The following is a 13,359-nucleotide window of genomic DNA, read 5'->3' on the forward strand; positions in this document are numbered from 1 at the left end:
CTCTACTCTACATAAAAGAAGCCTGGGAAAGTATAAAAAGCAGTGTTGTATAACAGAAGGTTTGCAGATGAGAATTCTTGCGTACAGAAAATAAACTAAGATTTAAGGCCTTGTTACTGAGAGTGTCTTGCCAATGCCCTCCTCCTGTTTAAAGCTGGATTCAGTTTGGACACACCAGCTGTTTTGAAAAACAGAAACTGCTAAGAGCTGCATTAATTTCTGTGGGACATTCCACTATAGTGTCGCTGGGTGAGCAGGGTTAGTTTTGGTATCAGGATGCCTTACATACTTAAGGAAATGGATTCAGAAAGGTCTCCTTGCATGTATCAGAGTGTGGTGTGTGTGTAGGAATAGGATGGAAATTACTGGTTTTTAGTGGTTTTAAGCTTAGCTTTCCCACAATAAATTATTTTTGCTGTCAGCCTGCAAACAGTAAGTTGTTTTATTTTTTTTTCTCTCCTGCAAATGACTTTCCCAGCCTGCAGCTACTTGTTAAGAAAGTGTTGCCATCACATGTAGAAATCCTAAGTACTAACTTCAATAACTTCATAAATGTCACTGTTCCACTGCAATGTAGTGTTTGCTTCAGCAGCCCAGGAGCCCCCAAAATGCCACAGTACAGTGCATGGGCTACTCCTTGGAAGGACTCACTAAAGGAGCATGGACGCCTTGCATTTTTCAACAGGTGGCTCAATGCAGGGAGCAGGACACTTACTTTCCTAAAAATGTCTCAACGAGTGTGGAAGAAACTTGATCTTGCCTGTTGGAGGATGTGCAGAGTTGCACCTGCATCTCTTCTTCCACAGCCCAGTGGGAATGAGTACAGCTCACACCTAGGCAACTATCTGCTCCACCTGCATGCTTCACCTCATGGCTGATACCTTCAGCAGGTAATTAGACATCTTTTGGTCCTATTCTTGTGTACTGCCTGGTGTGGAAAGTTGTCCTTGCCCATGCAGAGTCCCACTGCCTGCTTACAGAGGGAGCTGACAGATATAGAACATAATCTTCACGAAAGCTGTGGTTTGAAAGGGTCACCAATCTGAGCTGAAAATACTTTTAAGCATACTGCTATATGTTTGGTCCTGAATTCTGGGTGTTAAGTCATTGCTGAGCCATAGTGATGGAGTGTTGTGCAGGCAGGTCTCGCTAGCAAAGGGATGCCGAGATAAGAGAGCACAGACATACTAACAGAAACTCCTAGGCCAAGAACAGAGTAAACACAAACACAAGAAATCAGCATACACTTGTGTCTGTGCTACACTTCAAGGTCTACAGCTTGGAACAGCAGCATAGCCCACACAGCAGCCTATTTGCCTCAGAAGGATTACGGGTGCCTGCACTCAGATGACCCCTGGAAAAGAATCCAAATAACAGGGATGTAAGATCCTTAAAAAGAGAGCTGCATTGCTAGACTTGAACATGTTCCCTTTCTTTCATTTAGGTATTTTCTATATTATTTTTCCAGTCCTGTCCAAATGACAAAATAAATCACTTTTTGAATACCCTTTTCTGCCAGCTAGTCCTTGACTTATGTCCTCAACAACTGTGCATTAACAGAAGGAAACAGCAGATGGAATCTCTGTATTTGCTTCTGTCACACTGAGCCTCATGTGGAAAAAAAAAAAGTAGATTTCTTGTTTCAGGGATTTTTGAAAGCTTAACATGCATTTATGGTGACATTGCCCTGAGATTTAACTGTGAGTGTTAAGAAAAGCAATGCGCCACAGTGCTGTGCTACAGAGACCAGACTGCCCTTCAGGCAGAAGTGTTCTGCTTGAAAAAATCCCTTTGCTCTCCACACCCCCCTCTCCTGCCAGAGATGCCAAGTGTCCTGGGCTCTGTGTTTATTCAGAATAGACATAATGTAGATACATCTGCTTTTTCAGTTGACAGGTAACTCAAAGAAATATCACATAGGAGAAGCAAAATGTAAATCTGAACATGAGCAATCACAGTAAACGACTGACAAGGTCATAGCCTGAGAACACCATTTACACAAAATTTGCCCTGAAAAGAAAACAGTGAAATAAGAATTGACCACAGAAAGAATTATTTGCATCTTCTGCCTTCAGTGCAAGGAAAATAAACAACCCTATTTAGCTACCAAGATATTGTTTATGTGCCCTTCCACTGAAGGGGTATATCTGCCCTAGCAAATACAGCATGGTCCAAGAGGGGAGTGAGCAGACAGAACAGTCAGAGTCCTGTCCTCAATTCCTTATGAGCCTTGGGCTAATCATGTCATTATTTTCTCCAGGTGTCCCCAGTTTGTACGATAAGTGATGGCAGGCAGCTTCAGCTCAGAGGCACTGCAAGGATTATGTGGGTATCTATTTCACCTCTTTGGAAGTTGAGCATGATTTTTACAGAAAGGATGTCAAACCTGTGGCGAGTAGCCCAGGATTCCAGATGAGCTCAGTGTCAGCGCGCAGTCAGTGCGAGACTGCTGCCTCAGTGCCTGCGCACAGCCTCTCATGCTTTCATTAAAAACTATAAATTCAAGACATTACTTCCAATTTACACGATGAAGAGAACAATACGGAAAGTCAAATACAAAGTATATCCATGTATTTATGACAAAAATCCCTTGGTTTTCTCAGGTGTCAGTCCTCCAATTTCATGCTCACTACATGCACCTGCTTGGACCCCAACAGAAGGTGTTATCCAGGGATTTTCCACTGATGACACTGTCCTCTGAAAGCTGTGTGAATCCCTGCCTGTTGGGAAGGAGGAATTCAGGACTTGCCATGACAGTGTCCTTTGTCCAATAGGGCCAGCATGGGAATTTTCTGGGAAAGACATGACAAACCCTGCCACAACCTGGGCTGGCAGCGTCCCCGCACACACCAGGCAGCTGGAGCCTCTGAGGGCTCCATGTGCTGCTTACCGGGGAGTGTCTGTGTCACCGAGCCACAAAAAAGCAGCTCCAAGCATAAAACCGCAGTCTTTTCACCAAAACTTTTACATTTAAAATAAACTGTTGCAACTCCTTCTACAGAGCACAGGAATAACTGAAGCTAGCAACGTGTGCTCGCTGCCACCTGCACGGACAGAAGATGTTCTGGTTGCTGGGGCTGTGGGGCTGGCTGATGCTCACCGCAGCGAGTCTGTTACTGGAAAGGGTACAGGAGAGGTTCTGACCTGGAAAACCACAAAATGTCACGGGAACGAGGAGCCTCCCCTGCCCTGCCATGATCTCCAGAAAGGCCGAGGGGCTCCTTAGGGTGCCTGGCAGCAGTCCTTCCCTTTCCTCCTTGGAAAGGGATTTTCCCTCCTTGGAAAGGGCCTTTCTCCCTTCTCCCCTTCCCCTGATCATTCCAGCCCGTGCTCCGGGGGCCGGCGGGGCGCACTTTGCCCCTCGTCTCCCCCCCGGCGGCGGGAGGCACTTTTCCCCGGGAGGCCGCTGGGGGAGGCTGCCCTCAGGGGCCGGGCCTCCTCCAGCCCCGGCCGTTTCCACACCCGGCGAGGACAAAAAGCTCCGGGCACCCCCCCGGGGAGCGGGGGGCTCGCAGCGGCCACCCCCGCTCCCTGCCCGGCCCCGCGCCGCGGGTGCCCCCCGGGGGAGGGCAGGGGCCGGGAGCGGCCGGGGGAGGGGGCGAGGGGCGGGGAGGCCGGGGGAGGGAGGGGGTCGCTGTCAGAGGAGCCCGCCCGGGGCACGGCACTGCTGAGCACGGCACGGCTCGGGGCACGGCTCCGCAAAGCCCGGCACGGCTCGGCACGGCTCGGCTCGGCTCGGCTCCCCGCACCATGGTCCGGAGCTTCCCCGGTGCGGGGCTGGTCCTGGCGGCGGCCGCGGCGCTGTGCCTCGGCGGGGCGGGAGGCAAGGTAAAGCCCCGCGACCCCCGGCGGGACGGGGGGGGTGCCCCGGGATCGGGCTCCGGCGGGCCGGGGGGATGCGGAGCGGTGCCGGGACGAGGGGATGCGGAGCGGGGCCCCCCGGTCCCTGCCCGGCCGGCGGCGGGGGTCGGCAGCGCCTCTCGAGTCCAAAGGGCAGCGGGAGGCATGGCCCGCGTCTGGGTCGCCCTCTCTGCTTCGGGACGGCAAAGCATTGCCAGCATCTGTGCAAGCCCCGCGGTAACCGGTGTAACGGCATCGCCAGCAGAAATGGGAGCGCTCGCCCAAAAGCATCCCTAAGGAGCGGGCAGCCCGGCATAAGGGAGCCAAACCAACCGCGCTGTGCCCTGTCCCTGTGCGCTCCAGGCTTGTGCACCTCGTCTGCAGCAGGGCTAGCAGGTGAGCCATGAACCTGGCGGCTCTCAGGACGGGGACCTTGGCATAGCTGGGAGCCACGAGGTGAGCCCCGGGGGAAGCAGAGCGGTGGTGGAAAAGGCAGAGTTGGAAGCAAAGAGCACCCCGTAACGTGGAGCAGCTGCAGAGCAAACCGTGGCTCTGGGCTTTGGGAGGGGTGAGCAGTCCTGGTCCCGCTGACACAGCGGGGACTTTTCCTGTGGACTCTGATAGGAGCAGGATTTGACACCTCTGGTAGGGATTCTTAGATCTACAAAGGATGAGCCACTATGCTATAAAAGATATTCCATTAATGTACATCTTTTGTTACATATAAATAAGTGTGGGGGGGTTGCTTTCCCTGTGGAAAACAGCATTGTAATTCAGCCTGATACACCAACTCCCTGCCACAGCACATATGAATACAGCAGTGACTTTGTGGTTGAAATGAAGACGTTTTATCTCACCCGGTATCCTAGGAAGATAGCTACATTGAGAACTCCTTAATTAAGCCACATTTTTGGCACTGAACTACTGAGTATTAACTTCACGAAGGTGCACACAAATCCATTGAATTGTATGGTTGTGGATTTTCGTCTTTTATCTCTCTTTTAACTCAGAATTGCATCATGTAATCTGCAGGCTTACTCTCTCCTCTTGGGCTTGTTACTGGAGATGAACAACTCCCTCATCCAGCTGTGTACTTAAAGTACATAACTTGATTGCTGCCCAAAGTTATTACATCCTTCCTGAGCTAGTTTTGTTCTAATTCTGCCTGGGCAGTCATGAGGCAGAACAAGTATTAGCTGTGTCGTGTGCCTTCGGGTGTGAGTTGTAATAGTGGGACACTGAATGTGTCAACAAGCTCTATTAATTTTGCTTGATTTTTTTTTTTTTCCTTTCCCTTTCTGTTTCCTAGTCAGCTTCTGTTGTTCTCTAGTTCTGAAATCAGGACTGCTTTATTTCCCATCAGACAATATCTGAACTAGTTACGTATTGACCACTGGTACCATAGAAAAGAAACTGCCTCCTTAATGAAGCAGCAGCAACCTCCCACTTACTTCCCCAGACATGACTTCTTGTCATGTCAGTTATTCTTTGGATCACATGTTGCCCATAGTCTCTAAACATGAAGGGCAATTTCTCTTGCAGAATGAAACTTAGGCACTTTCTATTGCTTATCTTCCTAAATGTGACATTGAAATCTGTGCATTAGACATGTGTGTACATCTCTTGCTCCCTGTTTTTGTTATTTTTTTGATTAAGTTGCACTTGTTCTCCACTTGTCAAGGACTGCACTATGCTGTGTAGGCTTCATTATTTTTATCTTTTTCTGGCTACATTCTGACAGTGTTGCTACGCTAGGAGAAAATCCCATTCTAAACTGATGGTTCAAATCTAGTTCAATTTAGCTGTTGAAAAAAGGTATTCAAAGATTTTCAAAGATTTATGAGAAATGAGTTACCTTCTGGCACAGAGTTAGCAGGTTAGCAGTACCAAAAAAAAAAAAAAAAAAAAGAAACAAAAAAAAAAAAAAAGAAAAAAAAAAGAAACTCCTTTGGAAAGAGTAAAGTCTGCTTGATGTATGGGAGACTGAACTGCTCTTTTCATCCAGGAAGGTGGTCTCTGCCAGTCAGAGTTGAGGAACCTGGGGATGCTGTTGGGTAGCGTGGATGTTTGAAACAGGTTTTGTAGCAAAATAGAGCTCTCTCTGGAACCATTTACTAAGGACTACAGCAACATTAAAATAGGAGTTAGATCAAATGAAAGAAAATTTGGAGATAAGGTGTATGATGTTTCCTCCTGTGTGTCTGTATCAGATGGAACAAGATGTGCAGATAAGTGGCTTGTTTATCCTGAAGGAAGAATGTAAGCCTGATGAAAGAATAACATAGTCAAAATTCCAGGTCTCTGTACGTCCATAAAATATTATCTGTTTAATCAAATCCCTATGGAGGAGGTCTCTGTGCCAGTGCCATCTTTCACCTAGTATTCTTCTGTTCACTTGCTGGCTTAAAAAAAAATCAAGCCTTTCTTTTTTTCTGTTAGGAAATCTTCAGCGATACTGACCTTTTAGTGAAAGTCCTGCTCCCGATGAGGACCATGGCAAAATTCCTGCTGGTTTCAGAGGGAGCAGGATCCTTCCCAAGATCAGTGAAGGATTAAAAAAAAATAATCAACTACTAAAATATGCACCTCAATTAGCAAAGAATGTGGCCTGATTAGTAAAGTATGAAATTTCATCTATTAAATTCTACGGCCCCGATCAACAAAGCATGCTGCACAATTGGCAATGTATCCAGAATCTCAACTACTGTACTAGTCTCCTGCCAGATCAACCAAGCATGCAGCTGAATCAGTAAATTATGCAACTGGAGCAGCAAAATATGCACTTCTGATTGGGGAGGGAAGGACATGGAAATTCTCAAATGTTTAAAATTGCCACACAATTGGTCTGAGCATGTTACTGGTCCATGTCTGCCTTAAGAAAAGTGGAGGCAAAATAGATAAACTTTATGAAGTCTCTCCAAACAATTGAAAAGTACATCCCACAGACAGCTCAGTGCCTGACAGCAGCAGCCCAGTTCTTTTCCAGATGTGCTACACATCTGGTTTCAATCCCAGCTGCCAGATGTGGAGGTTATTTTAGTTACACTTTAATGGGATATTTAGGTCCAGGTAGGTTTTGCTTTATATGTCGCTATAAGGCACTGTATATGCACACAAGACTGTCTTTCTATCCCAACAACCTAAGCCAGTCAAGACAAATAAGGCACCTTCAAAGAACCTGAAAGTTTTGCTGGCAAGAAGCTCAGTGTCTATTAATCTCTCCACTGTTTGTGAAAGTACTTTTTGCTTCAGAAAAAGAAAAATGATAGGTCTTTCCTATTTTCTTTAGATCTTGATTAATTGCTGTAGCTGCTTCCTATTGTGTTTACAATATACCTTGGCAGATAGGTACTGTGCAAGGAGCTTGGATGTTTGGCCCTTTTGGAGAGTAGCTATATTCTTATATCTTGATGCAGTAGCATTGTTTCTCCCTAACTTGTGCCTGTGTGCTTAAAAATTAAAACTCAGCCACAGTACCCTGTTCTGATCTTCAGAAGATGCTCTTGCTTTGAATTATTATTTTTGTTTTATACAGAAGAGCTGTAGGACATCGTATTTTAATAAAGATATGGTTTCAGGATTTCTATAAATAGCTTTTTTTTTTTTCTCTTTCTCTTTTTCTTTTTTTTTTTTTTAAATGTCTGGAAGTAAACTGTGTTTTACAACCTGCACTCAGGGAAGGCATGAGAATTGTTTTGTTTTATTGCACTGTTCATTTTAGTACACAGAAGTCTGAAACACTATGTGAGTCTAAGAAATATCTATTTTATTTCTTTTTCTTTTTGTCTTTATTTCTTTCTATTAATTGGTACATAAAGCTGGCTTGCATTGAACTTATTTACCAAATTTCTGTCTCATTTCCAGGTCAGTTCAATGAATGATCCTATTTAGTTCTTTTTCCTGTTTAAAATATTTCCTACTGAGTCCAAAGCAGTGCCCTTAAAACATAATTGATTTGGGTCATTGAACCTTTATTTTTCATGCATGTTAGTTTGCATCCCGCCACTGGTCTGACTGGTATTTCAGTTAGAAAAATGCAGGCAGATTTCTCCTAGAGGCTAAAGTTCATGTGGTGTCTCTGGCAAAATAAGATTCTGGAGTATGTATCCCTGGAACTAGGCAATCATTTGTAACTTTTTTTTTTTTTTTTAATAAATCTTCCGTCTGGCCAGAATGTCATAAATCTGGCTCTCTTGTTAACTTCACACTAAGCAGCAATAATGTCCACAGTGTTTCAGTCCTGATAATTCTAATTACTGAAGCACTGGAGAAGCTGAAAGCTGAGAAGATGGATGAGGCTGGCCTCGAGTCCTGCACAGCACATGGGACTCTCTCTTTGTAGAGCTGAACCATAGTTCTCCTGTTTGCCAAAGCCAGAGATGGAAGAAGCAGCCAAGGTAAGAGAAGTAAGCCAGTGGCAGCAGCTTGCTGGAATGATGTGAGTAATATTTATGCTGAAGGAGGTAAAAGTGTTCTGTACCACTAGAGATGCAAGCCATCTCCTAGATGAAAACACTGAAATCATTTTTGTTCCTTTAATATCTAAGTAGCTTGAAGCAAACAATCCTGTTGCACTGGTTTAAAAAGACCCAGCAAACAAACTTTCCTGTAGTAACCAGCAAACAATTACTCTCCCCCTTCATTTGTTTCTTTGCATGACAGACCAGGAATGGTGGTAAAGTGTTCCTCCGTCTGTCTCTTTCTTCCTGCCTCCCCTTCTTAAAAGAATGTGTGGCATGTTTGGTACCAGAGAGTGCCTACACAGCAGTATGTAGCTAGCTAGACTAAGGCTGGTGTAGCAGCTCTTCCCTTTCCATGCTATTATTATTCCTACAAGGTCAGTCTATGCACAGACATCTCAGGTCTATCAATATCCAGCTTGATGGTTAGATATAGAAGACAACACCAGCCAAGTTTTAAGATATTTTAGGCCCTTCCTTGAGTATGAGAATTGCTAAATGTAAAAAATAATCCTCTTCTACTTCTACAAATCCATGGCAGGAAGACAGTGGAGTCGGGACAGGATCTTGCATTAATATGGAGAATGATTGTACAGCAGTTGAGAAGAGCCTTGCTGGCAGCCTTAGTCCTTGGACTCAATGTAAGAATGGTATAATTCCTCTTAAAAAGCCCTCAGCAGAAAATGGCCTTATGCTTCACTTCAGATAGCCTTGCTTCTGATCAGGAAAAAGAGGTCCCAATTTTGAGAGGAGAAAAGGCTGATTTGCCTTTATTTCCTTTCTAGAATTCTTGGGGCCCTACTGAAAGCCACAGAAGTCATCTTGGACTTCGGGAGGATTTAAATCAGGCCATAAGTACTGCTGATTTGGATTAGTAATGATGTACATTGAGGACAACATCTGTATTTGGGTTTGGGTGGAGTCCTTTAATGGTAGAAGAGTTGGTAATATTTTTACAGCACCTTTCATCAGAGGATTTCAGAGTTTCACAAATATCTAATTACAGAAACTATTAAATTAGATGAAATCCTTGGTCCTGGGGGAGTACAGGCAGCACCATTACACTTCAGTATAAAGCAGGGGTGGGTGGTGTTCAAAGTGGCAAAACAAAAGCAAATTTGCCACATACAAGCCATAACCTGCTGTGCTATCTCATTTTCATCCACTATTCTATTCTTCTAATTTCTTTATATTAGCAGCCAGGTTGCAACATCAAACCACCTCAACAAAATGGGCTGGTGCAAGCCTCCATTCAGAACTACTGTCAGGTCTGAGGAGGGACTTTTGGATCACTGATCTGTTACTGATCTATTCCATAATGATCGTGTTTCATTATTGTGTTAAGTAATAGCAGGACTATTAACAAGGGCCAGGTACCAAGGATGTCAGTAAGAAAAGATTCATGAATACAGGAGATCTGGGATGAAATGCCTCTGAAATCCTAACCTAATCCAAATCCCAGAGAGACGATTGTGCAGCCTTTCCAAAGCGGGTGTGCCTGCTAGAGACCCAATCCACTTATTCTGCCTAAATCTAGTCCTCTCCTGGTCTTGGTTAGTAAGTATTCTCCTGTTTTGAGTGACTAGGATTTTATTAAAGGACTGTTTTTTTCTTCTGCATTTAACTTAAAATATGGAGCCTATACTGTTAGACCCGAGGCCTGAAGCCCAGACTGCCCATCCGCTTATCTTCCTCCCTGTATTATAGATCTGCATGGGTGGGCAGTTCAGGTGAATCTCAGACTTCGCTATTTGAATACAAGGGCCCCAAGGAGTTTCTCATCAAGACTAACTTTAAATGTGAGCTTAGTAGGCTGAACACTTTGATTTGCCTCTAAAATCAACAGTAACTTATTCCAGGCTTCCTGGTTGAAACTTGAATGGGGAAGAAGAAAGGATGTCTGCAAAGCAGATTTATTTGGAAAAATAAACTGCTCACTGGTTGAGACCCTATAACAACAAACCCAGTGCTTAGGTTTTCCTCTGGCTGCAGTATCTGTTGTACTTTTTTCTGTGTTCTCCCACACCCTCCCTGCTGTGCCCTCATGGTCTCTCCTTATGCGTAGGCAGTAAAGTAAAATTTACAAGCATCCTGCTCTCTGAAATCCTGGCAAAGGAGGAGTCTTGGAAATTTCCCTATTCAGAGCATACAAGGGGAGATGAATCCTGAAACAGTGAGGTGAAGAAAGGTGCTGCTGTTTGTATACCATCCAAAGCCAAGTGTGTGTGTGCGCGTGTTCAGACCATAACAGACTTCTGAACGGCCAGCCTCAGCTGTAGCAAATGCATGCTTAAAAACTTAGCTACAAATATTTTTTTACTCCAAGTTTTTTGCATGAAAGGAAGGAGGTTTTTATCTGTTTGCTTATTAAGGATCGCTATCCATGTCTTCTGCATAAGCCCTCTCACCTGCTAGTGACATTTAGTGAAACATTAAACCAGTTCCTAAAGATTTTCAGCATGCTATTGGCGATATTAGCAGGTTTTAGCTTTCTCATGTGGAATGTTTCCTTCTCCATATGTTTGTACAATAGGCTTCCATCATGTGGAACATCTGAAGTGTCTGGATGAAACAATAGGGTCATGCAGCTAGAAATCCAAGCACAAGCAGCTTTTTTTTTTTTTTTTCAAAGCAAGTTTACATGTATGTGTGTGGGTTTTTTTTTGTTTGCTTTTAAAGATCAAAATTTGTTTGCTGGGAAGTGGCCAGCAAAATTTGCTTGTGATTGTTTTCCAGTTCCTCATTCTCCAGTTTTTGGTACTCTCAAAACAAAACAAAGCATATTTGAGCACCTAAGCTGCATATGGATTTCATTATTTAAATCTCCCCCAAGTATTTGGGAGGTTTATATATTTAAAGTTAATTTTGGAACACTAGTTCCACAGATTCCTATGAACTCATACATAGCTTGTTGAATGGACTCTTATATTGAACTCTGCAAGCAAACTTTTACTGCAGTGCTATAGCTTTTGTTTTGTTATAGGTTTCGTCTGGTTACCAAGCAGTTCAGACATAATCTGACTGTGTTTTCTACTCTTTAATTTGAGCTGCTTTGGCCTGTTCAGTTTATAGAAAATGAAAACCAGATTGATCTTCTGGAAACTCCTTCATCACCCTGTCAGTTCCCACCAACTCTATCGTTTACTGTTAATTTTATCTATGGTGTGTTGTGTACACCTTGTTAATGAGAACCTGCTTTATAAGAAAAAAGACCTATGCTGACCTATTAAAGCCCTGAAGCAAACGGCCATAGCATCTTGAACTCTTTATTACACAGCCTTACTTTTATTTACGATGCTCCTCATCATATTCATGATTATTTGCCTGAGGAAGCACTCTAAATGATGATTTTATTTCTCATTCTAAAGCTTACTTATTTATTTATTGGATATTTGAATAAGAGTATTTTCTGAAGGAAAACAAAAACAAAACCAAGAACAAGAATGGCAGCTTTGTATGGTTATAGGATCTTACGTGATATGGTATCTTGCATTTCTATTGGAAGATCTCTGTATGTCTGTTGAGTATCCAGTCACAAGAATTACAGCTTCCACTCAAGGAATAGCCTCAAAAGTCTGCATGGAAAAGCTGGTCGTTGATGTGAATTCTAGCACTCCCTAGTGGATGTTATCTTACATATCATTTGCTTCCTTAACCATAAAAACTAATGTTGGGATGAGAGCAAGAAAACAACTATCAGACTGCCCTCATAATGACATATCTCACTTGCATTTGTTGCATGAATGTAGCATGATAAATCTGAGATACTAATGACAGATTTCTACCTGACATTGTTCTATCTCACAAATGTAAGAGTTGTAGTTCCCAAGGGAAGACTGTCTAGTCAAATGGGTCTTTCCAAGCACTAGATTTGCATATTTTAAATAGATTTTTCAAATAATTTCATAGAAAAGCAGTCTGGATATTTTCTTCTTTCAGACTAAGATGAGAAGAAGGACATGAATTTTGCAATGTGGGACTGCAGAGTGAAGAATAAGACCTAGCACTTGGTTTCTAGTAAGAGTACCTAGATGTAAGAGTACTGATTAAATTAAAAAAATAAGTCAATTAGAAATATTCTATGCCTTGGCCTATGCCCCTTCCAGAGAATTTCTGTCTTCAATTCACACTCCTACCAATGCTTTATCTACTTCATAAATGCTTATCCATCTGGCATACAGCAAGTAGAGTTATCAGTGAACAATAGGGTGCTCCTGTGGTAGTAACTTCAACTTGGGAAATTGTCAAGTAGCAGAAGTACCTATAGTAAAAGTATATATGAAGTAGAAATACCTATATAGAGGTAGCCTTAAAAAATCTAAAGCAAATAAAGAACTGGCTAAGGAGAGAGAACTTCGCTTAGCCAAACTTACATAGCCGTAACTTGCAAGAGTTCGTGTAGGTGAATCCAAATTATCTTAATTAAAGAACTGGAAGGGGAGAACTAAAACTTCTGCATATTTTTAATGTTGGGAAAAAAATCAAGAATCATTTTTGTTATCTTTTCTGTATCCTGAAAGTATTCTAGCAGGTTTCACCTAGGAAGTGTTAGAAAACTGAGTTGGCCAGTAAGTCTTTTAAAGTCCCCACGTTAGTTGAGAGGGGAGATATTCTTTGAGAGGGCTGTTAAGACCATGAATTTCCCTCTGCAAGAAATGTCTCTGCCTTTTGTGTCTAAAGGGAGGCAAGGACCACAGCTGGGTGATCTTTATTCATTGCCTTAAATAGGAGGTCTTCAAGATGTCTGCAGAAACTTCTGCCCATTGTACCTAACTCCAGTGAAGGCTGGCATCTCCGGCCTAATAAGGATAAACTGCTTTTGCTTCTCACCTGAAAACCTCTCAAAAGAAGGAGAGCATCAACTTGACTTTTCTCTGGTTGCTCTGAAAGCAAGTACAAAATGTCAAGTTACAATATATGCACAGACTGCGTATACTGCTGATCATGCTATGGAAAGCTGCACTGTTCCATGGGTGATTGTTCAGAAAACAGCCCTTGTTTGTGTCTCTGTGAACAAGCATTTTTTTGTAAGCAGAAAAAGGCCTTGCATCTCTGGAGT

At 43.3% G+C, this 13,359-nt stretch overlaps 1 protein-coding gene across 3 annotated transcripts in view; it reads left to right on the plus strand.

Annotated features, from left to right (window-relative positions):
• Positions 1-3,439: 3,439 nt before the first annotated feature.
• The window catches only part of LOC101801322 (uncharacterized), a 33,630-nt gene continuing 23,710 nt past the window's right edge, over positions 3,440-13,359 (plus strand). Inside the window, exon 1 of one of the 3 annotated variants that reach the window (XM_072024225.1) lies at positions 3,440-3,828. In XM_072024225.1, the coding sequence (XP_071880326.1) occupies positions 3,751-3,828 (78 nt within the window). In that variant the 5' untranslated portion in view covers positions 3,440-3,750. Of the gene's footprint in view, positions 3,829-3,903; positions 4,297-13,359 lie in introns of those variants that run through there. The other 2 variants (XM_038187260.2, XM_038187264.2) reach the window with 2 other exon arrangements.

The sequence above is a fragment of the Anas platyrhynchos genome, chromosome 16 (genome assembly GCF_047663525.1).
Source record: "Anas platyrhynchos isolate ZD024472 breed Pekin duck chromosome 16, IASCAAS_PekinDuck_T2T, whole genome shotgun sequence".
Classification (NCBI taxonomy): domain Eukaryota; kingdom Metazoa; phylum Chordata; class Aves; order Anseriformes; family Anatidae; genus Anas; species Anas platyrhynchos.